Source organism: Trichosurus vulpecula, chromosome 3, assembly GCF_011100635.1.
Source record: "Trichosurus vulpecula isolate mTriVul1 chromosome 3, mTriVul1.pri, whole genome shotgun sequence".
Taxonomy (NCBI): Eukaryota; Metazoa; Chordata; class Mammalia; order Diprotodontia; family Phalangeridae; genus Trichosurus; species Trichosurus vulpecula.
In genome coordinates this window covers 174,533,025-174,561,017 of record NC_050575.1, presented here as the reverse complement: position 1 = coordinate 174,561,017, position 27,993 = coordinate 174,533,025, and the positions used below count along the sequence as shown (strand labels likewise).

The 27,993-nt window shown below is 38.7% G+C and overlaps 1 protein-coding gene across 1 annotated transcript; it reads left to right on the top strand.

The window, feature by feature from the left end:
* Positions 1-328: 328 nt before the first annotated feature.
* LOC118842310 (major urinary protein 20-like) lies at positions 329-27,862 on the top strand. Its single transcript, XM_036749883.1, has 9 exons — positions 329-451; positions 2,987-3,126; positions 5,286-5,359; positions 6,885-6,992; positions 7,572-7,651; positions 8,198-8,221; positions 8,951-9,178; positions 25,499-25,589; positions 27,822-27,862. The coding sequence occupies exons 1-9, from the start codon at positions 329-331 to the stop codon at positions 27,860-27,862; spliced, it is 909 nt and encodes a 302-aa protein (XP_036605778.1).
* Positions 27,863-27,993: the final 131 nt, after the last annotated feature.

The following is a 27,993-nucleotide window of genomic DNA, read 5'->3' as shown; positions in this document are numbered from 1 at the left end:
TAGATTTTGCTTCAGGACCTTATTTTGACTGTGTGAGAGTTTTTATATTTCAATTGTGTTTCTTGTAAACAAAGTATTATTGTGTTCTCTTTTCTAATCCATTTAATTTCTCTAGGTGTACTGCAGGGGGGAGATTCTGGTACTAAGAACAGTGCAAGGCATGTCCAGTGGGATGGAACCCCATCATGTAAATAAGTGTTTGCTGCTGCTGGTGGTAGGTGGACAAAGCTGTCTATTTAGAGTTCAGCCTGAAGAATATAAAACTGGGACTGATTCAGGGATTGCTGCACTCCCTCTCACTCACTCACTAGCTGCTATTGATATCAGAATGGGTGGGGAGATGTGGGGCATCAGAATAGCTGTGCTGCTGCTGAATGTGGGGCAGGCTCCGATTTGCTCCTTCCAGGTTCAAAATAATATCACCTTGATGCCAGATTTCAATATCTCTCAGGTAACAGCCCTCAAAGGGCCCTTTTTGAAAGCATCACATATTCCTTTGGTGATAAGGGTACTTAGTTAGAGGACTTTGGGCTGAGGTTGGGATGGCAGACTTTACGATATTCCCAGGGGCCGCATTCCTGGAGGGCAGGATACTGATGTAAGATTCCTAAAGTTGCAGTTTCAGACAGGCCCTTTTTGTGTCTTCAAGACTCATTGATTTTCAGTGGGAAGGAAAAGAAATAGAAGGTGATAGGAATGTTCTCATAGGATTGATGAAGGGACAAACTGAATTTGGGGTTCATGGTAATTAGGGAGAATTTGAACATTTAATGCAGTGTTAGCAACTATACTATCCAGAGGCAACTTGACTATAATTTAGCTCAATTCAACAAATATTAATTCAGCTCCTATTATGGGCAAAGCATTGTACCAAGTAAATCAAGATGCAAAGGCAGAAACAAAGTGAATCCTCCCCTCAAGATCTTGTATTCTGCTGGCAGAATACAACATGCATACAGATTAAGTACTAAATAGCTTTGAGGGAGAAAGCACTATAAGTTGAGGAAATTGGGAGAGGTCTCATATAGGATGTAGAACCCAGGCTTTGCTTTGAAGAAACTAAGAAGCAGACATGAGGAGGAGATTGTTTTCAGATACTAGGCATAGTGATAGGAGATGGAATACTGTGTAAAGAAAATAACTAACAAGCTACTTTGTCTAGAATGGAGAATTTGTGAAGAGGAGTAATAAGAAATGAGATTGGAAAGGGAGGTGGGAATTAGGTTGTGGAAAGCTTTAAATGCTAGGCTGATGATTTTGGATCTTGTCTTAGAGGCATAATGAAGCCATCAAAGACATCTGAATAAGAAAGTGATCCGGGTAGATCCATATTTTAGAAATATCAATTTGGAGGTTCTGTGAAGGATTGGAGAAGAAAGAGCCTGGGCTCAAAGAAACCAATTAGGGGGCAATTGTGATAGTTTCTATGTGATATAGCAGGGCTTACATTAGCGTAGAGGTTGTATGAGAGGAGAGAAGGAAGTGGATGAGTGAGATGTCGAGTTAGAGTAGAAAAATAAATTTGGTAATTAATAAAATATAGAGTGGGGTAAAGTAGAGGTAAGAGTTAAGAATAACTCTCAAATTGTAAATCTGGATGGCAGAAGGGATCGTAGTGCCTGTGACAGAAATGAGGAAATTTAAAGGAGTGACAGGCATTTGGGGGAAATATGAGTTTTATTTTGGACATGCTGAGATTGAGATATGCCAGGGGAAAACCATCTGGAGGTCTTCAATAGACAGATAGTAATGCAGAATTGGAGTTCAGAAGAGAGATTTGGGCTAGATGTTTAGATTTGAGAGTCATCTCCATGGAAGAGATAATTAAATCGATGGGAGCTGATTCGATCACTAAGGCAAAGAGTGTCAAAAGAAAAGAGAATAGGGTCTAGGAACCCTATTATGTGGCCTCCTCCTACCCTTGTCTTTATCCACGTGACTGGCTATACAGTAGGTCTTCCCTAAAGGCACATAGGAGATTGGTATCATTTTAGGGATCCATTTACCCAGAAGTTACTAGGATGGGGGTGGGGTGAGGGATACCCAGCTTAGTTGTTTAAAATTCCAGGAAGCAAACTTAATTTTACTTCTTTAAATTATTCTTATTCTCTCTGAATTTTGGTGCATGTAGAACTCTTTGGTTCAAGGATCCTGAGACTCAGGGTCTATTTTTCCTCCTCTTCTCTCAAAGCTACCATCATTTCTCTGCTTGTAAAATTGTATTGCAGTGACTTTGAGGCAAGTAAATATAGATAGATGACTTTTTGAGGCTCAAAAAATATCTTAAGCCAGGACTCTGGATTTTTTTTTCAAGAAAGACATTCTATTCAAACTGTGATAGCTAGCTATTCCTTGATCTTAACATTCTAGGCCTTACAGTTTGGTGCAGTGGAAAAGAACACTAGCTCTGTATTAAGAGGACCTTGCTTCAAATCCTACCCCTGACATGCAATCTAGGATAACCATCTATGTGACTTTGGGCAAGCTAGCAAGCTGAAATGTGCCTCGGTTTCCTCCTTTGGAAAGTAAGGAAGTTGAATTAAGTTCTCATCCAGTTGTAAATCTATGATCCTAGATGGCCTCCACGCCCCATTCTTATGATCCTATGACCTTGTCCTGCCATACATTCTTATAAGCTAAACTATTCTCTACGGACTCCTTTAGCTTGTCATCATTGCCTCTCAGAATCCTGTTGTCAAGGTGCTCAGACATCACCTTTCTCATAGAAACTTTGCTGATTCACCCTTCCCAGTTGCCAGTGCTCTCTCTTTTCTCAAATTATTTTACATTTACTTTCCTACGTACATGGAGTATGAATGCAAGGTCTTTGATAGCAGGGACTTTTATTTTTGTCTTTGTGACCCCAACTCTGAGCACTATGTTTTAAAGGCATGTAGTAAGCACTTCATAGATGTTTGTGGAATTGAGTTGAAAACTATTGATTTAAACTGAGAGAAAAAGAGCTGATTAGGGTGACTTTCTCTAGGCTAAGGGGCCCTGGAATTCCATTATCTGGGCGATGAATGAGAGACTGTCAGACCCGGACAGGGAAGATGTCAAAGCATCTTTGACAATATTCTCCCCTTTTGCTAATGGGAACGTGAACCTGCAGACTACCATCACTTTGTAAGTACCACTGCCTCCACCTTCCCTGATTTCCCCTTCTTCTGGGCTTTACACTGACCTCATGTAAAAGACATTTCTCTTTAAATGGATTGGATTAAGAAGGTTTCTTACCTAAGCCTCTTTGGTTCTGCACCAGCTTTGGTCTGCATGGATCTCTAGATTATCTCTCCTAGAGAAGGGAGGCTATCTACTTCTGAATCCTGAGGACCGAGCCACTGAGGGAGAACAGATCACCATCACAGCAAGGATGTATAATTCAAGGGCCATTTAGGAAGTAGATCTGGGAAGAGGCATTTGGGCACCATCCTAAGCAAGCAAGGTTTGAAAATTACATCCATTGCATAGGACTTTCCTTTGCAGCGTCTGAGCTTTCACTGTTCCCACATGAGAAAAGGCAGCATAAAATAAATGCCTGTGGACTATGGACAGTGAAACTCAGGAAAGCATTAAAACTGTGCACATTTAGAAAAAACAACATTGATCCAAAGATGCTGTACTCTAGGAGGATGCCTACTTTGCTAAAATTTAGTCCTAGCATTGCTAAAAAAGTACCTCCTTCTCCCCGCATCCCCGCACAATGCTTTGCATCATTCAGGAGCCACCAAAGCCTGAAATTCTGCTATTAGAGCTTTTTGCCAGTTAAACATTGCCTTCTCTTCAGATTCCTCTTTAAAAAATCTTCCTTCCCCTCCCCCCTTTATCTATTCCATCTCAGACATTTTGGTGAGAATTAGTTCGTTAAGTGGTAGAGGACATGACCAGAGGACTCTCAAACCTGAGGTTTGGGGGTGAGGAACAACATATAATTAGGTGATGAAAAGGCACAGAAAGGATTAGGGTTAGAAGACAAATGATGGCCAGTTCCACCATGTGACTGAGTTACAGCACTAAATTCATATTGGCTACCACTTATAAGGCATTTTGAGGTTCACGAAACGCTTTAACATGCGTGATCTCCTTTGTTCCTCAGAATCCTGTGAGGTAAGTAAATACTATAGTTGACTCCATTTTGCAAATAGACAAAACTGAATTTCAGAAAGGTTAGATGACTAGCCTATGGCCACACTGCCAGTAAGTGTCAGGTCCAGGATTGAAATCTTGGTGTTGGTTGGTTCTAAATTAAGTACTGTTCTCACTGTTGCCCTTGGGAGGGGTGTGTAGAAATAACAATGACATATAATCCTGTGATCCCATAACTTGTTGCCAGCAATATGTTAATAATTAATAGCATTATTGGTGAATTAATAGGACCCATATTGTATTGAGTTTGTAATAATCAACTTAAGAACTAACCAACTTAGGAACTTTCACTTTCAAATCTTCTTACATTAGGTAACCATAAGACATTTCTGCTTTCCTGTGCTGAGTAAGGTGCTGCTGACCAACTTGCTAGCTTTCTTATGTGGCCTTTAACTGCCTGTCCTGCCCCTTATACCAGCCTCCACAAGTTGCTTCAGTTTTGGTATTTAGGAAAGTCCAGGCCCCAGTGGGCATGCTGATGCAGTCTGCAGTCCAGACATGACACTTCTGTTCTCCTTTTTTAGGTATATACTAGCATTAACTGGAACAGTTTTGGGCTTTTCAAAAGATATCTTTCCTAACTGAACAGTTTCTGATTTTAGCAATCTCATCTGCCAATGAGAAAAGTAGTCTTTATTCCATCATAGATTCACAAGGTCCCCTAAAAATATATCTGTTCCATAGAATTATGGTGTAGTCATAGGCTGACTAGGTATTCTGGAAGGTCTGGGAAGTCATTTCTCTGAAACACACAGGAAAAAATTACTTCATGACTGATGGGCATGACACTTTGTTCCCTCCTGGGCCTCTCTTGTGGTCCTGACAGAGGCAGGAGGAGACTCATGTGTGAACAAGGTGTCATGTCATGACTAACCCTAATGAATCTTCAAGGGCAAAGAATGATGATACTTTTCTCTCTCCTCGGCACAGAACCAGTAGTCTTTGAACTGGAAATCATATGAGTCACAGAGAGTCCAGAAGAAATTGGTTTTCATGAACTAAACCTTACTATGGCAACTGGGAAGGTTGGGGGATGGAGGCAGAGTAGGGAACAAGGACCAGGGACTGATTTCCATCTGCTTGTTCTCTAAGATGAAGCCAAGAAGCTCAATACTGACTTCTATTTCACTGATTCACAGGTCAGATGGAGTCTGTACAGAGGTAAATGTCACATATACCCATGGAAATAAATCTGGGCAATACAAAAGTAATGGTAAGTGAGGGATGAAGGAATTAAAAATGAATTTTGTTTTTCTACTGTTTTCACTTACCTTATTAACTCAAGTGATGATTGAAGAGTTTTTATTTCTTCTAATGCTACAGACAGAACCTGTATCCAGAAGTGCTTTGGGGGTCTGCATATCACAGGAAACCTGGGTTTGATAATTGACCTCATAAAAAGCAAGACGCCCTGGGTACAGTGAAGCCATTCGCTAAGGCTTGGTACAGAGCTAAGTCATACATGGGCAATTATTGACATAGGCACACACACACACACACACACACACACCCCAACCCCCTCCCCACACCCCAAGACACAGAAAACACAGATTTGTAGACACTCAGAGAAAAGCATGTGCAGATACCCAAAGTCATATAAACACATATACATGTGCATACATGCACACAGAAACTTCTAACTTCTACTTTTAGGAACAGGGCCAACCTTAGAGCTAGGCAGAAAGTGAGGGGGTAAAAACTTCAAATATTTTCCCAATGGCCTTGGGGTTTGGAATCCCTACCACTATTCATTCTTCTAACTTTAGGAATTATTGGCTTCAAGAGTCCCTTTATAAAAGGATAATACCATACTTTGAAAAAAATAGTATAGTGAGCAATCATCACCTTAGTTAGGAATGACAGTCACTTGGCAAGTTTAGGAAGGATAAGTTTTGAAAGTGTGAGTTGGAGTAGGCTTGAGCAATAGGTTCATGGACCGCTGTGCTGGCATGCAGCCAATCCGTAGAATATTAGGTCTTTGCGTATGGGAGTAGGGAAGGTGGAAGATTCTGAGGATTGATTATAATTTCTTTCACAATCAGGATCAATCATTGTGAGAAAGCATTACAGGCCAACAAGTCCAATTTTGGAGTTGCTTCACCTCCCCAGCAAACCCCCTCCCCCATCAGCATTGTGAGCCAAGCTTATGGAGGACAACAAATACAGATCTTTATATTTGACAAGGCTATTTCTTATCATTGTCCCCAATTAAATACTTGCAGCAACCTTATGAAGACCCCAAGACAAGAATTAATTTTTCCTATTTTATAGATGAAGAAACTGAGGCAGAAAGATATATTAATAATAATAATATTAGCTAGCATTTATGTAGCCCCTACTATGGGCCAGGCACTGTGCTAAGTGTTTTTCCAAATACTGTCTTGTTTAGCCCTCACAACAACTCTGGGAAATGGGTGCTATTATTATCCCCACTACACAAATGAGGAAACTGGGTCAAACAGAAGTTTTAATGACCTGCTCAAGGTCCCATAGCTGGGTAAGTATCTGAGGTTGGATTTGAATTCAGTTCTTTCTGACTACAGGCCCAGTATGTATCTACTACTCCACCTGAAGAGGTAACAGTCACCCAGTTAATAAGTGGAGCTAAGAATAGGGTTCAAGTTTCATGATCCCCAATTCAGTGTCCTTTCTACGTCATTCAATTCTGGGTACTTAACTTCTTGATCATTGCAGGCATTCTGATGTTATTTCAGTGAGTTCTTTTTTCTCCTTTTCAGATGGAAGCCCTTATTATTTCCAAGTGATAGATACCGACTATGAAAACTATGGCATTATTTACATAGGAAATAATAAAAACAAGGATGACTTCCACGTTAAACTCTATGGTATGTTATGTCAAGTAATTGTTTAGTTCTGAATAAGACTTGCTAGAGTAAGAACTGGGCCTTCAGTTTAAGTGGACTTTCATCTCTTCCTTGATACTCTTTAGTTTCATCACTTGAGCCCTCTGCCCTCATCCTTGCCCTAGAGTCCCATCATTAAACTCTACCACTATGCCTTGCTAGTATGGCTTCATTCTACCTTCCATTGTGGGTTGGAGCACATGACCAACAACAATTTCTAGTTTTTTTTTGAGGGGGGAATGCAGGGCAATTGGGGTTAAGTGACTTGCCCAAGGTCACACAGCTGGTAAAAGGGTCTGAGGTCAGACTTGAACTCAGGTTCTCCTGACCCCAGGGCCAGTGCTCTACTCATTGCACCACCTAGCTGAGTATTAGGTCTCAACAACAGTTTCAAGAGGGTTTTTGGCTTTAGTTACAGATCTGGACAGACCCCACTTGGGAAAATGTGTCTATCTATGAAGTAGTTTGCAGGGTCTTGAGCTCCAGAGAAGTGAGCATTGGGTAGGCTGGGGAAGTTAAGGCCAAACAGTTCTAAATTTTGATTCTGCCTCTTCCTTGCAGGCAGAACTAAAGTGGTGACTGATGAAGTCTTGAAGAAATTCCAAGAAGTCACAAGATCCCTTGGAATTCTAGGGGAGAATGTGATTATGCTACCCAGATCAAGTAAGTACTTGGGCTCTGTTTAGTACCAGGTTACCCTAGCAACAGCATGTGGTATAGCTAACAACTTGTTTCCCCAGTACTTCCTCACCATCTCAACCATCCTCTGCAGATTATATGTTATTTGCCTTTTTTTCCCCCACTGAGTAAAGCTCAAGTTTGGAAAAATAAAAGCCATTGTCCAAGTGATTCCAATTCCCTCGGGGCCTTCTTGGATGTCCTGTCAGCATATAGTAAAAACAAAACAAAAACAAAAAAAACCTTTAACTTCTAGGGCATTTTATTGTCCTTTGGTTGTTTATTTGATACCTCTTTAGATCTCTCCCTCAATATTTGACACTTCCCAATCCCTCCCCAATAAGGTAGATAACATAGAATTAATGACAATAAATTCTATTTTGAGAATTTAAAATCTCTTGCCTTGTTCTTGAATGTAACTAGAGACTGTGGAACTAAACTGGAGTTGGTGATTGGGTAGTTGGGTCAAATGTTAACACTATGGTTTTTGCTTTCTTTTTTCAACACAGCTTGTAGTTAATGAAGAAAGAGAGGTGAGTTTTTGCTTTGCACTCTAGTTATGGTCTGGAGGGGCAGAGGGACCATAGTGGGTGCCTAGGTCATGTTTCTGATGGATTCTTCTTCTACCTCCACCTTTAGTCCTCATCCACCATTCTAAATCCCACATTAGAGGATGGTTGTGGGTTAGGGCCTATGAATGGTCAAGGTCTTTGCAAGATTCAGGGAGCAATGACTGACTGGTCAGGTGGGATATAGTATGGCATTCTACTGGGTCTAGACAATCTGAGGGAAAACAGAACGTGGCCCTTAGAACTGAGATTTCCTTGCATCTGAATGTCTAAAACTAATTACTGCATGGCCAGGCCAATTGTCCTCATGTGAATTATAGAAATTTTCTGTATTATAGCACATATGGTGGTGAGATGGATTCAGCTATCATATGGAGACAGGGACTAAGCCAGATTATGGTAGAGAATTTCTCAGTGTGTTAGGTATGGAAGTCACCTCATTCCTCTTTGCCTTTTTCTTCCGGACCCATGGAAGGAGCGTAGAGTTGGTGAATTTGGGGCAGAGAGGAAAAGACAGCTGATGTGAATGTGTGTGTGTGTGTGTGTGTGTGTGTGTGTGTGTGTATTTATATGTGAGCTTATATAGGTGCATCTTTACCTAGAAGGTTGGTGAGCCAGGCACTTTGAGGCAAAGAGCCCACCACAGTCATCCTTTCTTATGACACTTTGCATTTTTTTCATTCTTTTTTTAAGTGGCCAGAGAGGGAGCACAATATAGACCCAAGACCTCTTGTGTCTGGAGAAGGAGTAGCTGCCAGATGGTTTCCAATGTTCCTCTTTCCCATCCTTGGGAGGATCGTGTTCTCCTTGCTTCAAGAGCTGCAGTTTTCCATGCTGGATATAATGATTGGGATGCCCCAACCTGAACCTTTGCTTAGGGGATTTCTGAATGCTTTGGGCATTGCTCATCAGGCACCCAAAGTAATTGTTTCCCCTGCTCATCACTTAGCACAATGACTGGCTAAGCCAGGCACTTAATAAAAGCTAGTTCACTGACTTGTTTTCTAAACACACAGAGGATATATTCCAGGCCCTCTTTTAAGCTGCTGATCAAAGTTCATCATATTTGAAGCCATTAAAATGGAATTCTTTTCATACCAAAATGTATGGGATGCAGACAAAATATTTAGGGGAAAATTTATATCTCTAATTGCTTACACTGTAAAATGAGAAAAAGCAGGTCAATGAATTGGACATACAACTAAAAAAACTAGAAAAAGAATCAATTAGAAATCCCCAATTAAACACCAAATCAGAAATCCTGAGAAATCAAAGGAGAGATTAATAAAATTGTAAGTAAGAAAACCATTGAACTAATTAATAAAAATAGAAGTTGGTTTTATGAAAAAACCAATAAAATAGATAAACATTTGGTTCATTTGATTAAAAAAAAGAAAGAAGAAAACCAAATTACTAGTATAAAAAATGAAGTGGGTGGATTTACTACCAATGAAGAAGAAATTAAGACAATTGTTAGGAGCTATTTTGCTCAATAATATGCCAATAAATTTGACAATCTAAATAAAATGGATGAATATCTACAAAAATATAAATCACCTAGATTAACACAAGAAGAAATAAAATACTTTACACAAACTTAGAAAAAGAAATTAAACAAGCCATCAATGGCCTTCCTAAAAAAATCCCCACAACAAGATGGAGTCACAAGTGAATTCTGCCAAACATTTAAAGAATTAATCCAAATACTATATAAACTATTTGGAAAAATAAGCAAAGAAGGAGTCCTACCATATTCCTTTTACTGCACAAATATGCCAAAACACAGAAAGAAAATTATAGACTGATTTCCCTAGTGAACATTAATGCAAAAATTTCACATAAAATATTAGCAGAGATTACAGCAATATATCACAAGGATCATACACTATGACCAGGTGAGATTTACACCAGGAATTCAGGGCTAGTTCAATACTAGGAAAACTATCAGAATAATTGAACATATCAATAACAAAATTAACATAAATCATGTGATTATCTCAAGACATGCAGAAAAAGCCTATACCAAAATACAGCACCTATTCCTATCAAAAACAGGAGAAAGCATAGAAACAAATGGAGCTTACCTTAAAATTATAAGTAATATTTTATCTAAAATCAATAGCAAGCATTATCTGTAATGGGGATAAGCTAGAAGTCTTCCCAAGACAATGAGGGGTGAGGCCAGGATGCCCATCATCACCTCTTTTATTTAATATTGCACTAGAAATGTTAGCTATAGCAATAAGGAAAGAAAAATAAATTAAAAGAATTAGAATACAGGCAGAGCCAAGATGGCATCTGGAAAGCAGGGACTTTCTTAAGCTGTCCCCCAAATCCCTCCAAACAAGTGTAAAAATGGCTCTGAACAAATTCTAGAGCTGCAGAACCCACAAAATAGCAGAGGGAAACATGTATACAGCCCAGGAGAGCCTGGATGGTTGCTGGGAAGGGTCTATCACATGGTGCTGGGAGTGGAGTGCAGCCCAGTGTGGGCTGCCCTAGGACAGACCAGTCAGGGAGTTGGCCTGGAGCAGGTCTTAGGGCCATGAATCATTGAGCTGTGGCAGTTACCAGACTTCTCAGCTCACAAATGCCAAAGAGCAGGTTAGTGGGAAACTGTGGGATCAAGTTTAAAGTGGTCTGGCCCCATCCCTGGGGGTGGTGGAGGTGATGCAGTGGTGGTGATGGCAGCAGCAGGAAGCTCCTGAGGCTGCTTCCAGAGCTCCAGCATCAGCTGCTTCCCCAGTCCCTGGCTCACATGGTGGGAGGAATCTAGCTGCAGATCAGAGTGGGAGTGCAAAGAGCACTTTCTCTTGCTGTGCCCTGCTTGGATCTGGATTGTGGTCCTGGTTGGTGGTTCTTGGGGGAGGAGGAGTGCTGCTGTGACAGAGCCTGCAGTGATGGAGGAGTAGAAGTAGCTTTGAAAACAGCAGTGCTTGGAACCTAAAGCTTGGGACAAAGTACTCTCTACTCTACAAGCAGTCATACTCTGACAAAAAGCTCAAGGGTCAAGTAGTTGGCTGGGAACATGAACAAGCAACGAAAACGAACTCAGACTCAAACTCAAACTCTAGATTCCTTTTGTGGTGACAAAGAAGATCAAAACATACAGCCAGAAGAAGTCAACAAAGTCAAAGAGCCTACATCAAAAGCATCCAAGAAAAATATGTATTGGCCTCAGGCCATGGAAGAGCTCAAAAAGGATTTGGAAAAGTAAGTAAGAGAAGTAGAGGAAAAATTGGGATGAGAGATGAGAGAAATGCAAGAAAACCATGAAAAACAAGTCAATGACTTGCTAAAGCAGACCCCAAAAATACTGAATATAATAACACCGTAAAGAATAGACTAATCCAAATGTCCAAAGAGTTCCAAGAAGCCAATGAGGAGAAGAATGCCTTGAAAGGCCAAATTAGCCAAATGAAAAAGGAGGTCCAAAAGACCATTGAAGAAAATACCACTTTAAAAATTAGATTGGAGCAAGTGGAAGCTAGTGAATTTATGAGAAATCAAGATATTATAAAACAGAACCAAAGGAATGAAAAATGGAAGACAATGTGTAATATCTCATTGGAAATACCATTGACCTGGAAAAGAGATCCAGGAGAGATAATTTAAAAATTATTGGACTACCTGAAAGCCATGATCAAGAAAAGAGCCTACACATCATCTTTCAAGAAATTATCAAGGAAAACTGCCCTGATAGTCTAGAGTCAGAGGGTAAAATAAAAATTGAAAGAATCCACCAATCGCCTCTTGAAAAAGATCCCCAAAAGAAAACTCCTAGGATATTGTCACCAATTCCAGAGTTTCCAGGTCAAGGAGAAAATACTGCAGGCAACCAGAAAAAAACAATTTGAATATTGTGGAAACACAATCAGAATAATATAAGATCTAGAAGCTTCTACATTAAGGGACTGAAGAGCTTGGAATATGTTATTTTGGAGGCCAAAGAGGCTAGGATTAAAACCAAGAATCACCTACCCAGCAAAACTGAGTATCATGCTCCAAGGCAAAATATGGATTTTCAATAAAATAGAGGACTTTCAAGCTTTCTTAATGAAAAGACCAGAGCTGAAAGGAAAATTTGATTTTCAAACGCAAGAATCAAGAGAAGCATGAAAAGGTAAACAAGAAAGAGAAATCGTAAGGGACTTACTAAAGTGGAACTGTTTTGTTTACATTCATATGTGGAAAGATGATGCATGTAATTCATGAAACCTTTATTGGTATTAGGGTAGTTGGAGGGAATATACATATATGTAGACAGAGGGCACAGGGTGAGTTGAATATGAAGGGATGATATCTAAAAAATAAAATAAGGGGTGAGTGAGGAATATATTGAGAGAGGAAGAAAGGGAGAGATAGAATGGGGTAAATTATCTCACATAAAAGTGGCAAGAAAAAGCAGTTCTTTTGGAAGGGAAAAGGGGGCAGGTGAGGGGGAATGAATGAATCTTGCTCTCATCGGATTTGACTTGAGGAGTCAATAACATACACACTCAATTGGGTATCTTACTCCACAGGAAAGTAAGGGGAAGGGGATAAAAAAGGGGAGGACGATAGAATGGAGGGCAGATAGGGGGAGTAGGTAATCAAAAGCAAACACTTTTGAAAAGGGAGAGGGACAAGGGAGAAAATTGAATAAAGGGAGACAGGATAGGATGGAAGGAAATATAATTAGCCTTTCACAACATGAGTATTGTGGAAGTGTTTTACATAATGATACATGTGTGACCCATGTTGAATTGCTTGCCTTCCTAGGGAGGGTGGGTGGGAAGAGAAGAGGGGAGAAAATTTGAACTCAAATTTTTAAAAGCAGAGGCTCAAAAAAAGTTGCTTTTTGCATGAAGCTGGGAAGCAAGATATATAGGGAATCGGGCATAGAAATCTATATTGCCCTACAAGAAAGTAAGGGGAACATGAGTGGGGGGAGTGGGGCAACAGAAGGGAGGGCTGACTGGGGAATGAGGCAATCAGAATATATGCCATCTTGGAATGGGGGGAAGGGTAGAAATGGGGAGAAAATTTGCAACTCAAAATCTTGTGGAAATCAGTGTTGAAAACTAAAGTATTAAACAAAATGATAAAATAAATGAAAAAAAAAGAATTAGAACAGGCAATAAGGAAACAAAATGATCTCTTTTTTGTAGATGATATGATGTTATACTTAGAAAATTCTAGAGAATCAACTAAAAAACTACTTGAAATTATTAACAATTTTAGCAAAGTTGCAGGATACAACATAAGCCCACACAAATCATTAGCATTTCTATATGTTGCCAGCAAAGTCCAGCAGCAAGAGAAAGAGAAATTCTGCTAAAAAACTATAGACAACATAAAATACTTGGGAATCTATCTGCCAAGACAAATGCAGGAACTATATACACAACTATAAAACACTTTTCACACAAATAAAGTCAGATCTAAACAATTAGAAAAATATTAATTGTTCATTGGTGGACTGAGCCAATATAATAAAGATGACAATTCTACATAAATTAACCTATTCAGTGCCATACCAAATTATGAGCAATTATTTTATATGGCTGGAAAAATAATGACAAAATTCATCTGGAAGAACAAAAGGTCAAGACTATAAAGGGAATTAATGAAAAAAGGTGAAAGAAGGTGGTTCAGCCATACCAGATTTCAAACTGTATTATAAAGTGGTAGTTATAAAAACAATCTGGTACTGGCTAAGAAATAGAGTGGTGGATCAATGGAATAGATTAGGTACAAATTACATTATAGTAAATGACCATGGTAATGTAGTAGATGATAAATCCAAATATCCAAGCTTTTGGAACAAAAACTCATTATTTGACAAAAATTTCTGGGAAAACTGGAAAACAGCATGGAAAAAACTAGGCATAGATCAACATCTCACACCATATACCAAGATTAGGTCAAAATGGTAGATGATTTAAACCTAAAGGGTGATGCCATAAGCAAATTAGGAGAGCACAGAATAGTTTATCTGTCAGATTTATGGATAAGAGAAGAATTTAGGATTGAAGAAGATATAGAGAGCATTGCAGAATATGAAATAGATAATTTTGATTTTATAAAATTTCAAAGTTTTTGCACAAACAAATTAATGCAACAAAAATTATAAGGAAAGCAGAAAACTGGGAAAACTTTTGCAACAAATATCTCTGATAAAGTCTCATTTCTTAAATATTTGGAGAATTGAGCCAAATTTATAAAAAAATACAAGTCATTCTCCAATTGATAAATGGTCAAAGGATATGAACAGGCAGTTTTCAGACGAAGAAAACAAAGCTATCTATAGTCATATGAAAAAATGCTCTAAACCACTATTGATTAGGGAAATGAAAATTGAATTAAAGAAATTAAAACAACTCTGAGGTACTACATCACACCTATCAGAGTGGCTAACTTGACAATAAAGGAAAATGCTGGATGTTGGAGGAGATGTGGGAAAACTTGGACACTACTGCATTGTTGGAGTTGTGAACTGATCCAACTATTCTGGAGAGCGATTTGGAACTATGCCTAAACAGCTATAAAACTGATCCTTTGATCCAGTAATACTACCGCTAGGTCTATATCCCAAAGACATCCAGAAAAGGGGAGAAGAACCTATTTGTACAAAAATATTTATAGCAGCTCTTTTTGTGGTGGCTAAGAATTGGAAATCAAGGGATGCCCATGAATTGGGGAATGACTAAACAAGCTGTGGTATATGATTTTAATGGAATATTATTGTGCTATAAGAAGTGACAAGCAGGATGATTTCAAAAAACCTGCGAAGACTTACATGAACTGATGCTGAGTGAAGTGAACAGAACCAGGAGAACCTTGTACACAGTAACAGCAATATTGTTCAATGAAGAATTATGAATGACTTAGCTGTTCTCAGCAATGCAACGATCCAAGACAATCCCAAAGAACTAATGGTGAACCATACTATCTGCCTCCAGAGAAAGAAGTGATATTGATTGAATATAGATTGAAGCATGCTTTTTTCACTTTCTTTCTTTCATTTTTTCTTTTATTCAAGTCTTCTCGTACAAAATGACTAACGTGGAAATGTTTTACATAATTATACATGTATAACTTATATCTGATTGCTTATCATTTCAGGGAGAGGGGAGGAAAGAAGAGAGGGAGGGATAGAATTTGGAACTCAAATTTTAAATAAAAATGTTAAGAAATTGGAAACAAAAATGGAATTCTTTGACTATGACACTTTTAATTTTCAGCCAATCACTCATTTATTTCAAACATTATTTATTATAAGATAATTTGGGTACATATAAGGAATTTAGACTGTCACATGGAGTTTGCTGTAACAGGATATATTTCTGGAATGTTATAGCATGGAATCTTTTACATATGAACATATTACTTAGCAAACTTCTATTTTCTAGCTATGTCCCTAAGATTGAGGATGAGGGGCACTACAGCAGTCACATTTTCTCATCCAGTTCCTGTGATGATCAAGGTAGGGCATTTGTCAGATGGCTGACTAGGGTTAGGGGGTTATTCTGTGGTCAGGTTATCCAGGTAGAGGAGAGAAGAACAAAAAGAGAACAGAGAGGGAAGAAAATAGGAAGGCTCCTAGAAAAGTATGTTTTTTTTTTTAAACTAGGAGGGTCTCCTCCCTTGTAGTATAGATACTTTGGAGAAACAAAGATCCTATTTTTTCCCCATTTCCATTTTCTTTCAACCCCCAGTGAAGAACTTTTATAAGCACAAAATGGGATAAAAAGGTCTTTGATTGGCTAGTGGGATCTTTCCCTTTAAGTTCAATTTATGTATAATATTTCAGCCTCTCAGAGTATCTAGACTTTGGTTCTTGAGTTATTCTAGTACAGGGCCTAGAGAAAAGGGGAAACATCTGTTCTATCTATCTATTTATTTATTTTTGGGGAGGAGTTGCATCTGGATCTATGGTTTCATTGATAGAAGGAATTCCTCCTGGAAACTTCTACTGACAAAGATTGGTAATACCTTGGTAACTCATAGGCTTAAATAGTTGCCCGAGAGCATGAAGAGGTTAGATGATTTGCCCATGTCACTCAACTAATGTGTCTCACAGGCAGGGTTTTACCCCAAGTCTTCCTGTCTCCAAAACTGGCTTTCTATCCACTGTGCCATGCTGTGTCTTGTACATTGCTTCTTAATATTAATAACTACATTCTTAACTTAATATTAATACCTAAAATTAATAACTAAACTCTTATAACACTTTAAATTTTAGTACTTTTTTAACCACAATCCTATGAAGTAGGTAATATAAGTATTATGATTCATCATTTTACAGATGAAGAAATTGAGGCATAGATTAACACGTTCAGGATAATGGAGCTGGGATTCAAATTCAGGTCTTCAAACTATAAGACCATTCCTTTTCCTACTATATTACAGTCTCTCAAAGGTTCTTATCTCCACAAAGGAAAAATCCCTTCTTCAATCTGTTCATGATCTTGGATATTAATAATAAGTAGTCATATATTATAGTGGAGATGAATTGGTCTGGAATAGGATCTAGAGGATCTGGGGCTGTCCTCAATCTGAGCATAAAATGAATGCTTTAATTACCATGCTCTTTATGTAAAATGTTAACCTATTGGTAGGAACATGCTGATACAAATTTAACAACTGGATCTCTGAAAAAAAAGTAGGTGAAACACATCTAAGTTTCATCTGCATTATTGACATTAAAAAAACACTTTTAAGGTCTAGATGAATAAAACAAGACCTATTCCATATTTTCTCCATTTTCCAAGGGGTAAGTTCACACTAAAAATTTAACAGTTGGATCTCTCCAGCTGGTAAGGACTGGGTCTAGCACACTACAGCCATGAGGGAGAGAATTCAAAGCCCATTGATTACTGCGATTGAATAGTGGAAAGTTCTTATGTTTAAAAAAAACTCTTTGAAACTTAAGAAAGCTTTTAGGAATTTGGGGAACAAATCCCATATGCCCTGTTTTTGAGTCTCTTTCAGTCATCCTCCTTTCCCTGCAAAAAGAGACAATGCATCAATGCCAACCCCTTCATTTTGTGTTCCTTTTATTTATTCCATTTCAGTATGCTCTACCCTTCTTTCCTCCTTCTCTCTCTCTCTTCTGCCATAAATAGTTTCTTTGTTAAACAGTTCTACTTTGCTATCCTGATGGATATTTGCATTTTTACAAAAAAGAACTTGAATGGTGGATAAAACCCAAAGGAATGAATGGTTAAAACTGACAAGTTGATAAGAGAAGTCTTTGGGGTCAGAGGGTTTCCATTAGCCATATGATCTTGGGTAGTTTTCTTCTACTCTTTGGGTCTCAGTTTCCCTATCTGTAAAATGCACTGGATCACCTCTGACAATCTATGATTCCAGGAGTCTGTGATTATGACATACCTCCTCCTTCAGTGCCCAGTTCTGCTTGTGCCTATGGGCTGCTTTTTGCAAAATGTGTGGTTTCTGGCTAACAATAAAGTTTCTGGTCTGCCTTTCTCCCCCTAATCTACCCTTCACCTCCTACCATGATTGAAAGGCACAGGAAGTACAAATACTATGTGATTAATGAACCTCTGTGCATGTGCTGAATGCATGGCAAGTTATTTTAAATTCTAGAAAAAACAAAAGGTATAATATTCCAGTAAGACTTCCTAAATTTATTTTACTTATGCTTATGTATCAAATGGATGATTTTCTTATTTTGCCTTCTGGCTACTCTGTGTACTCACTCGGCTTAGAAGTCAAGGTCATGCATGGATGCTTACTGAGCTGGCTAGAACAATGCAATGTACAAAATGATAGAAGGCCCTTGCTATGAGTGTTCAATGCTATGGTCAATTTTAGCTTAAAATCAATCTGCCAACTAATCAATCAATCAAGAACCTACTATGTGTCAGGATTCACAGATTCAGAAAATCATAGAATGAACATCAACTTCACCAAACATTTATTAGGCTGCTACCACAGGAAGAGACTTTACTAAACTCTTACTCCAATGTCTTCAATGTGGCATGGAAGTAACCATGGGTTCTGAAAGGCTTTGTCAGCAGAGCTCATACTCTAGTAAGTCATACCAAGTTGGAAAGACTTTGGTACAAGACCAGCACCAGAACATGTGTCTAGTACACGAAGATCAGAATAGGTAAGTTTATAGAGACTTATCTCCAGTGGTTTAGTCACCAAGTGATGAATATTTCAGTCACAGTATCTCATATAGATCATTAATTAAGTCTTGGAAAGGTTGATCTGCATCAATGAAGGAAGCACCCAAAATGATGAGATCGTGAATTTTTGTGGAGAGTGGAGCATTATGCTAGGTGCTAAGGGAGATACAAACACCCAGTCCTTACGCTCTTGAAGCTCACAATCTAGAAAGGGGCAATGGGTTTTAGGTCACATAGATCATCCAAAGTCATTGAGCTGACTAAGAATACCGCAGTAGACAGAGGCAGAATCTAGCCAAGGTAAAAGGCAACAGCTAAAATCCTTTCCAGAAGGGCAAGTTACATCAACTGAGACTTTTTAAAAACTTGCCATGGAGTATCTTAGTGCTTTATGGGAGGATAGGGCAGTGAGGTGGCTCAATGAAGAGAATTCCAAGTCTGGAGTCAGGAAGACTCATCTTCTTGCCTTCAAATCCAACCTCAGAGACTTACTAACTATATGACCCTGGACCAGTAACTTAATCCTGTTTGCCTTAATTTCTTCATCTGTAAAATGAGCTGGAGAAAGAAATGACAATCCACTCCAGTATTTTTGCCAAGAAAACCTCAGATGGGGTCACAGAGAGTTGGACATGACTGAAAAATGATTGAATAAAAACAAAGCCCTATCCTATGGAGAGAATAAAGCTCAGAACTTTGAGGCCAAGGTTATAACTTCAAAGGAATTTATTTGTTTTCTGGGTATCTTTATTTAGCTTCACTCAGGTACTAGGTTTTTCTTAACCCAAGGATGATGAGTATGACTCATGAGGCACTGGGAAGGCCCAGATAAATAAGCCATATCTCCAGTTTTTAGAGTCATTTCTATCCAATTGTTCTCTTAGGGTTCAGACAAGCAATTCTCTCAAAGACTAGGCTCAGCAGTTTCAACCACATCTACAAGTTCTTAAAGTCCCCTGGGATGTAATCACCTAGATTTGGAGACTTGACATCATAAATCTGCTAGGTGCTCTTTGACTAACTCCTCACCTATCTTGGGCTTCACCTTCCTTCTTAACAATGTTTCTTCTACCCTTGAAGATGATTTTTCTTGATGGAGAAGATAGAAGGAGAACAGGAGCTGAGTAGTTCCTCTTTATCTTCGTCCTTTGATACCATCTCCCTTAAGGAGTTGGCCTCTTTCTTCCTTTTTCTTCCTGAAAGTTGTCTTTTTTTTCTTTGCATTTGTCCTTGATCCTAGGCCACTTTTCCATCCTTAGAATTGCCCTTGGTAGTGGCAAACCAAGCTTATTGTTACTTTGGGGGAGAAAACAGTTAAATGCTTAACTAGTTAATTTGATCAGTAAAGAGAGACAAGAAGGTATGACAAGATTGGATGAAATCATACAATTTGATTTCACTGAATTCTTGTTAAGTTTTATTGGTCTTTTGTTTTTACATTTTAGTTATTTCAGAATATAATCTTGTGACGCTTTTTCTACAGCAATAACAAAGAGCAGTTAAGCAAAGAAACAGAAATTCAGTCATCTCATCTGACAGGGTATATGTACCATTGTTCCCCCAGAGTTTCCCACCTCCTTGCTTAGAGAAGGTAAATATTTTTCATTACCTGTTCACCAGGGTCAGGGCTGGTCATTACAATTACTCAGGATATAACTTCCTTCTATCATTCTTTTCATTAAATTATTGTAGTCATTTAGCATATTATTTATATGGTTCTGCTTATTTACTCTGTGTCAGTTCATATAAATCATCACAATGATTCTCTGAATTGCTCTTATTCTTCATGTCTTATGGTTCAATATTATCAATTCCATAATATAGCACAGTTTATTCAGATATTTCCTCAATCAATGGGCACCTATTTTGTTCCCAGTTCTTTGCTACCACAGAAAGTACTGCTATGAATGGTAGTCTTTGATGTCTTTTGTGTGTATGTCCAATGGTGGGGCCGCTGGGTCAAAGGTTAGGAACAATTTAGTCACTTTTCCTGAAAATTTCAAATGGTTTCCCAGAACAATTGGATGAATTCAAAACACCAATAGCATATAAGTGGTCTTGTCTTTCCATGGCTCCTTCAATATTGGTTGTTTTTTGGGCAATATGTTTTTTGCCAATATACATGGTATGAGGCAAAAGTTCAGAGCTATTTTAATTTGTTTTCGTATTATGGAATATTCATGGAATATTTTTTCTTATGTTTGTTAATAATTTGCAAATCTTTTTAAAACTCTATATCCTTTGGCCATAAGAAAAATGCATCATGGTCTTGTATATTTGTTTTTATTACATTTTATGAACTAAGTAGAGGCTTTACTTTGTGGATTGATTGTGATTTTTTCCCCCTTCTAGCCCTCACAAAGTAAGTATCTGGTTATACATAAAGGCAGTAAACAAAATATATACAAAGGTGGGCTGGAGCCAACTCTAACAGCCTTCTCGAATCAATTGTTAAATTTTCAGTGTGAGCATTTACACCCCAGAAGTCAGCAAAGGCTACAATGCAGGGCTTGATTTATTGTTTTAATGATAGTCTAGACTTAAGAGTGTTAATAATGCAGATTAAATTCCATTCTCACTTTTTTAAAACATTTAGTAACACACTTCTCTATTGTGCCATAAACATTGTTTTAACTTAGGAGTGCAATAGAAAGCTTAGTGAATGAAGTTCTCACCACAGTAGAGGCTAATAATAATAATTAACATTTATATAGCCCTTTAAGGTTTATAAAGTGGAATTATTATTTGATTTGAACCTCACAACACCCCTGAGTATAGAGGACCAGGAGTCATTTTCTTAAGAGACAGGAGGTGAAAGGATGTGAATAGTTTTCAAAAGATTTAGAAATGACCTATAACCATGTGAAAAATGCTCCAAAGCATTAATAATATGAAGAAAATAAACAAGGCAGAAGTAATTGCTGTCACAAGCGTCTACCCTTTTTTAAAAATAGGCTTTCATAGAGTGATATTTTATGGCTGAAAGAGTCTTCAGAGGTCTTTATGTCCAAATTCCTCATTTTATAGATAAGGCAACTGAGGCACAGGGAAGCTGTATCTTGTCCAATTTAGTGGGCACTAGAAGTGGGATTTTAACCTAGGTTCTCTGATTCCTGAGGCCTTTTCCACTGCACCCAGTAGCAGTTATGCTGCTTTTCGTGGTAAATTCTTTGTGAGCATTTTTTCCAAATAATATTCCTACCTAGTCTGTAGGGGAGGGTGTGATGCTACTTTGACATCTGGAGATAAGACCAGGCAAAAATCAGAAACTTGCATCTGGAACAGCCACCCTGGAAGATGACAGAAAACCTTCCCAGAAAGGATTGTCCTAGAATGTTAGCTTTGGTGAGAACTCATTGATGAGGTTAAGGGGCAGCTATCTGGGTCATCAGGAAGCAGCAGGACCCAAAGTGTAGCTAGTGAAAGCAGGGGTGGATATGCTGAAATCAGCTCAAACTTCTTCCTTAAATTTTCTTTATGAGTATTTTCCCCTCAGAAATGAGCAAACATTACAAATCAGGACTTGATTTATAATTTTGTTAACTGTCTAGACTTAAGAAAGTGGGGAAGAAAATGTTAAAAATGCAAATTAAACTTAAAAGTGTGTACTGTACATATCCTCCCCCTTCTCCCACCCCCAGCTGGTAGTTAAATATTTATTTACTAGCACACTCCTGAGTGTGGGATGCTAAGAGAAGAGTAGGAACCCAAAGAAAAAGGAAAGTGATTTGCCAAGGTAAAGTTACTGGCAGAACTGTCACAGGAACCAAGGCTTCCTGACTCCCAGTCCAAGTCTCCTTCCATAACACTTCATTTCAAAACACGGACACTGCCAAATTGCCTCTAAGTGATTTGATAAAGATCACATTGGTAGCTTCATCCAAGGGTCCTGGAGTTGAACAAACTCACCTTTCAGTCCATCCATAATGCAATTGGCCATGGTTTGAATGGGAAAGAGTTTCCTTTTACCAGTTTTAAAATTCTTGGGGAACAACAGGTCTCATGGTAGAACGATGCCTCTAATGCCTAAAACAATATTTTCTTTGCAAGTACAAGGTACTTTTAAGAAAGCTGGAGGCAAAACTGTCAGACTTTATCCTGGCCTGGCTTGGGGAGTCAGGTGTGCCTTTCATTACATTCAGAGAAGCAATCATGAGGCAGGGTCTTAGCTCCTTTACTTGCATTTTTTGGACCGTGGTTGACTATGGCCACACTTTGTCATAATGCAGACATTGATAATAAATAATGCAGATTATTGAGTTTGGGTCCAGGGTCTCTGGATGCCTTTGCTGCTTGGGAGCTTGGCTATGTAGGCCCAATACTGAGGAAGGTTTTGATTATATAAGGTAGCCTCATGAAGAGTGAGGAAGGCTTTGAGTCAGGCCATTAACAAAAGGGAGCAGGGCAGCTAGGTGGCTTCTGGATCAGAGTCAGGAAGACCTGAGTTCAAATCAGGCCTCAGATACTTACTAGCTGTGTGACACTGTTTGCCTCAATTTCTTATCAGTAAAATGAGCAGCAGAAAGCAATGGCAAACCACTCCAGTATCTTTGCCAAGAAAACCCCAAATGGGGTCATGAAGAGTTAGATATGACAGAAACAACTGAATATGAACAACAAAAACAAATAGCAAAGGGGAAGTTGAGAGAAAGGGATCAGAGCTTGACACAGGGAGAAGGGAAGGGGATATGCATTTAGTGATCACCTTCTATGTGCCAGGCACTGGATGAAGTATGTTACAGATATTATCTCATATAATCCTCATAACAACCCTGAGAGGTGGGTGCTAATATTACCCCCATTTTATAGTTGAAGAAAATGAGTCAAATAGAAGTTAAATGACTTTCCCAGAGTCACATAGCAAGTGTCTGAGGTTGGATTTGAACTCAGATCTTCATGATTCTAGGCCAAGAGTTCTATTCACTGTGTCAAGTAGCTGCCTTATGCAGTGTCATCCTTCTGGAAAGGATTGGGTCAGTTGTGTGCTCTGTCAAGTAGTTTCTTAGGTTTTGTTTGTTTCCACAGTAGGGCCTGTCTTGATACAGCTTTGCCATCCCTTCTCTCATCTACTTTGCTCTCTCTTCTGTGTCGTATAAGAAAATGCCCTGGATTGGGAGTCAGGAGACTGAGGTCCTAGTCCTGTCTCTGCTCTGACTTACTGTGTGATTCCAGGTGTAACAAAAGTGGGCTTCCCATATGCAGTGAGGCCTACCTTTGGCTAGGGCTTGCCATTGTATTACTGAAGAGAGACAGAATACACATTTCTAGCCTCTCCTCCTCTCACCCACATCAAAGGGAGACTTATTCCTTACAAGAGAGGAAACAGGAGTTTGGGGCCAGAGGCTCCAAAGGCTCTGTGTTCCTCAGAGAGGAGTATTAAACTGGAAGTATATCTACCTGCTCCCTTAAATATTTTTAGTTTAGGGGATGTGAAGGGGTTTGTTTCATTTCTGATCCCTTTGTCATTATTGGGGGAAGGAGGACCCCAAGCTCTGTATCCAAAGCTTGACCCCTTTCTCACCAAATTCAAGTTCCACCATGAACACACATAGTGAATAGCAAAGAAAGTCATTTATCCATATCATAGCAAAACAGAAATTAGAGAAGATACATATAGAAGAATATATAATGGACAATACATAAGGAACTCTCTTGTTGGAAGTGAGATGACTCAGCTCAATGATGAGAGAGCCCTTCATCTCACCTGAGGGAAAACTCCCTTCCGTCTCTAGAGTAGCAAGATGGGGGTAGGGATATGATGGAGAATGACAGCTCCACTCATGTCTTCCCAGAGTCTTTTTCTTCAACAACCTAAAATGGAGTTGGCCTCTTCCATCTTTTCTCTCAAAGCTGGAATCCAGAAGCTCTTGAAGCAGCTTTGATGCTTGAAGAGTCCTGGTGGAGAATTGAAATCTTCTGATCTCAACAATCCCATCCTACCCCTCGTGCAGGGTAGGGCATGAGATGGCAAAAGAAAGCATCATGACATTTACTCAATGGAAGGTAAAAACAAGAATGATTTTAAAAAAGTTTCTCCATAAACTTGGGCCATAAACATTGGGTTCTTACTGATACACTCAATTTCAGTGGGGGGAAAGTGGGACCTCACAGTCTAATGTGGGAGACAACATGCAAATGATGTTCAAAAGAGGTATTTATCTATCATGACTCAAGGTATTATGACAAAGTATCTGTCTATCTATCTGTCTGTCTATCTATCTACAATCAATTCTTAACAAACATTTCAGCAATTTTATTAATGATTTTGTTTTATTTTCACATTGGCAATGGTGCACATTTGTGGCTAAGCACAGTAGAAAAAAAAGAGAGGTGTGATGTGAGCAAGTTTGTGGAATGGTAGGTATCCTCCCAGGAACTTCACTGGTCTTGTTCACCCTATTATTGTAGAGTAAAGGTCTCCCCATGCATTTGTTGCATATTTTCATTGCTTGCCTTTAAAACTCAAGTTTTATGTTGCAATTATGCCCCCAAAGCATAGTGCAATTCCTTTGGGCTCTAAGGTAGTGTCAAGACCTCTGCCATCTTGGTGTCCTCCAACAGTGGTGACTAAAGTCCCAGCAATGTCTCCTTTGGTTTTCAGAGGGTGGCCAAGGTAGAGAGGTTTACAGCAGTTTAGTAGCATACAATACCCTCACATTGCCATCTGGCATAGTAGAAAGTAAGATTCAGTTTAAAAATGTTTTTGTTTTAAGAATTTTATTTGCTGTATAGTATTTATGGTACCATTGATCTCATGTTTTATGAAACATGAATATTGTCTGAAATTAATTTTTTGATTGAGATGTTAGCACAAAAGGTCATAGAATTCTAGGGAATTACTAGCAAGAAAAAATATTTTACATGTTACCAATTTTTTGTGTACTATATTTTATGGGTTATTTCATGGCTATTGTGTTAGGAAAAGTCCATAGTATCAGAATTTATATCTTGTTATAAAAAATTTTGTGAAGAAAAGTGGATTTTCAGCAAACTCTAGCAAAAGACTACAGTTTTTGGTGGTCACAAGAATCTAACCCCCTATTTCTCAGAGGTTCAATGTAACCACATTTGCATTACTTATTTTTGCCCTGTTTTCTAGGAACATTACCCCTGTGAAAAGGATTCATTCACCATGCCCTATGGAGCATATGGATGCCTTAAGGAGCATCTGGAAAGGCTTTGCATAGAAGGTGAGATTTTAGCTGAGGCTTGAAAGAAGCAGAGAGAATCAGGAGGTGGAGATGAAGAGAGAGAGAGAATTCTATACATGGGAAAAAGACATTGAAAATGCTCAGATTTGGGAGGTACAAGGTCCTGTTCAAGGAATAGCAAGGAGGCCAGTGTCACTTGAAAAAAGAGTACTTGAGGATTGGGTATACATAAGATGTAGAAACCATAGAAATGTCAGCTGTTACTGTTACCCTCTGGAGTAGCATTGCATTCTGCCTCTTAAAATCTGTTACCATTTCTTATAATGAGACAGTGGTCCATCACGTTCATATAGGTGTGATGCCTGGATCTATGATTTCATTGAATTCCTATGTGCACACATTCCCTCTACAAATTCAGGTTGATACTCTTTCCTGCAACTTATAATCTTCAAGTTTCCTATAGCACTGAGATATTAAGTGATGCATCCAGGCTCACACAGGCAATGTGACATAGGTGGGGCCTTCATAGACCATTTTTATTTTTTTAAACCAATTTGTTAAAGGCCTAATTTATTTCCAATTTTTTCCAATTATGACTTTTGCTGTTAGAAATATATATTTTTTTTAATACAGAAAAGTCTCCACTCCTCTCCCATTGATGATATCCTTAGGGCATATTGGAAGCTGCTAAGTGATGTAGTAGACACAACGCTGGGCCTAGAAGAGTCGGAAAGACCTGAGTTCAAATCTGTCCTTGGATACTTACTATGTGACCCTAAGTCTGTTTGCCTCAGTTTTCTCAACTATAAAATGGGGATAATAATGGCAGCAGCCTCCTAGGATTATTGTGAGGATCAAATTAGATGATATTTGTAAAGCATTTAGCATAGTGCCTGGTACACAATAGGTGCTATGTAAATGTTGATTATTGATATTACTATTAGATTATTTTCTATTAGTGAGGGCACTGGATCCAAGGGAGGGAATAAAGCCAGAGAAATTAAGGTTTAAAGTTTCTGGGGCCTGATGAATACAATGATTATATCAGGGGAAAAAATTCAGTTCAAGTGTGAGGGCTTGTGTACTGAATGAGTGAGGTATACACTGTGCTCATAAGACACACACATTTTCGTAGTGCCTGGCCTTTTTGGGAGTGGTCCTGGAAAATCACTCTCTGGGAGATAAAGGATCCCAGGAAATCACTTGAAAACTGACAATTAATGGCATCATTGTGGAATCATGTAATCTATATAGCTTAACCACAGTGGAGGAATGGAAAAAGAATGGGAAAGTTAAGATGAGTATAAGGAGACTGGGAATGTCTATGGGGAGGTGGAGGGGCTCAGTATTGGACCTACATATTGGGTATGATAAGATCCCTGTGGCATAATAAATAACTCCATGCTGAAAACTATTTTTTTTCCTCAAAGCTGCCAAAATAATTTTCTAGCATATAGTTTTGAATATGACTCAAGTATCTTAAATGAATCCCCATTGCCTCTAGAATAAAATACAGCCTCCTCAACTTAGCATTTAAAGGACTTCACAATCTGACCCCAGCCTATCTTTCTAGTTGATAACACATTACATAGTAAACAGGTATTTATTAAGTACCAGACCCTGTGCCAGGCACTGGAAATACAAATGCCAGCAGAAAGAAAAAGAGACCCTGACTTCAAGGAGCTTACATTACTCCTTTTTCACACTCTCAGTCCCAGTTAAATGGGCTTGCTCACTGTTCCCCAGACTGAGAGTTCCAGCTGCTGCCTTCATGTCATTATGGGATCTGTCTTCCATTCCTGGAATGTGCTTTTCTGACTTCTGACTCTTAAAATCTTTAATTTCCTTCAAGGATTAGCTCTGGAAACACCTCCTGCCGGAAGCTTACTCATTTGTAAAATGGGAATAAAGCCTATAGTAATCAATTAGTCAACAAGCATTTATTAAGTGCTATGTACTGCGAATTGTGCTAGGTATCAGGGATACAAATACAAAGGTTGGAATCACTTCCATCAAGCTTGCATTCTAGTACATTTATAAATAAGCAATTATGAAATGGACACAACATAAATTAAAAAGGGATGGGGATGTTGGGGAAAAAGGGAAAGATTCTAAACTGGAGAGTTAGGAAAATTTTCCTCTAAGATGTGGCAATTGAGGTGAACCTTATCATTGGTGACATCATGAGGAACATCAGTGACTTTCTCCTAGAGAACAAGCCAGGAAGAAGGAATAAGCTAAGTAACTAAAATTTTCTAAATCTCTCCTTAGTTTTTGGGAACATCCTCTGTATCAAGGGAACCATTGTGTAATGAGGAAAGCTGGCAGATCACCTCCAAAGTGCCTTTATCCGTGCTCTGCTGGTGATCAATAGAGGCAGTACAACAGTTAGAACAAATGACCAGAACAACCAACAACCACAAAGACAAACACAAAATCCCCC

What these genes read in the sequence shown, in the direction of transcription:
- LOC118842310 (XM_036749883.1), top strand. Translation starts at nt 329, where the DNA reads ATGGGTGGGGAGATGTGGGGCATCAGAATAGCTGTGCTGCTGCTGAAT. An exon ending in TGGGCAATACAAAAGTAATG is followed by an intron (nt 5,360 to 6,884) that starts GTAAGTGAGGGA and finishes TCTCCTTTTCAG; the next exon opens with ATGGAAGCCCTTATTATTTC. An exon ending in GGAAAGGCTTTGCATAGAAG is followed by an intron (nt 25,590 to 27,821) that starts GTGAGATTTTAG and finishes ATCTCTCCTTAG; the next exon opens with TTTTTGGGAACATCCTCTGT.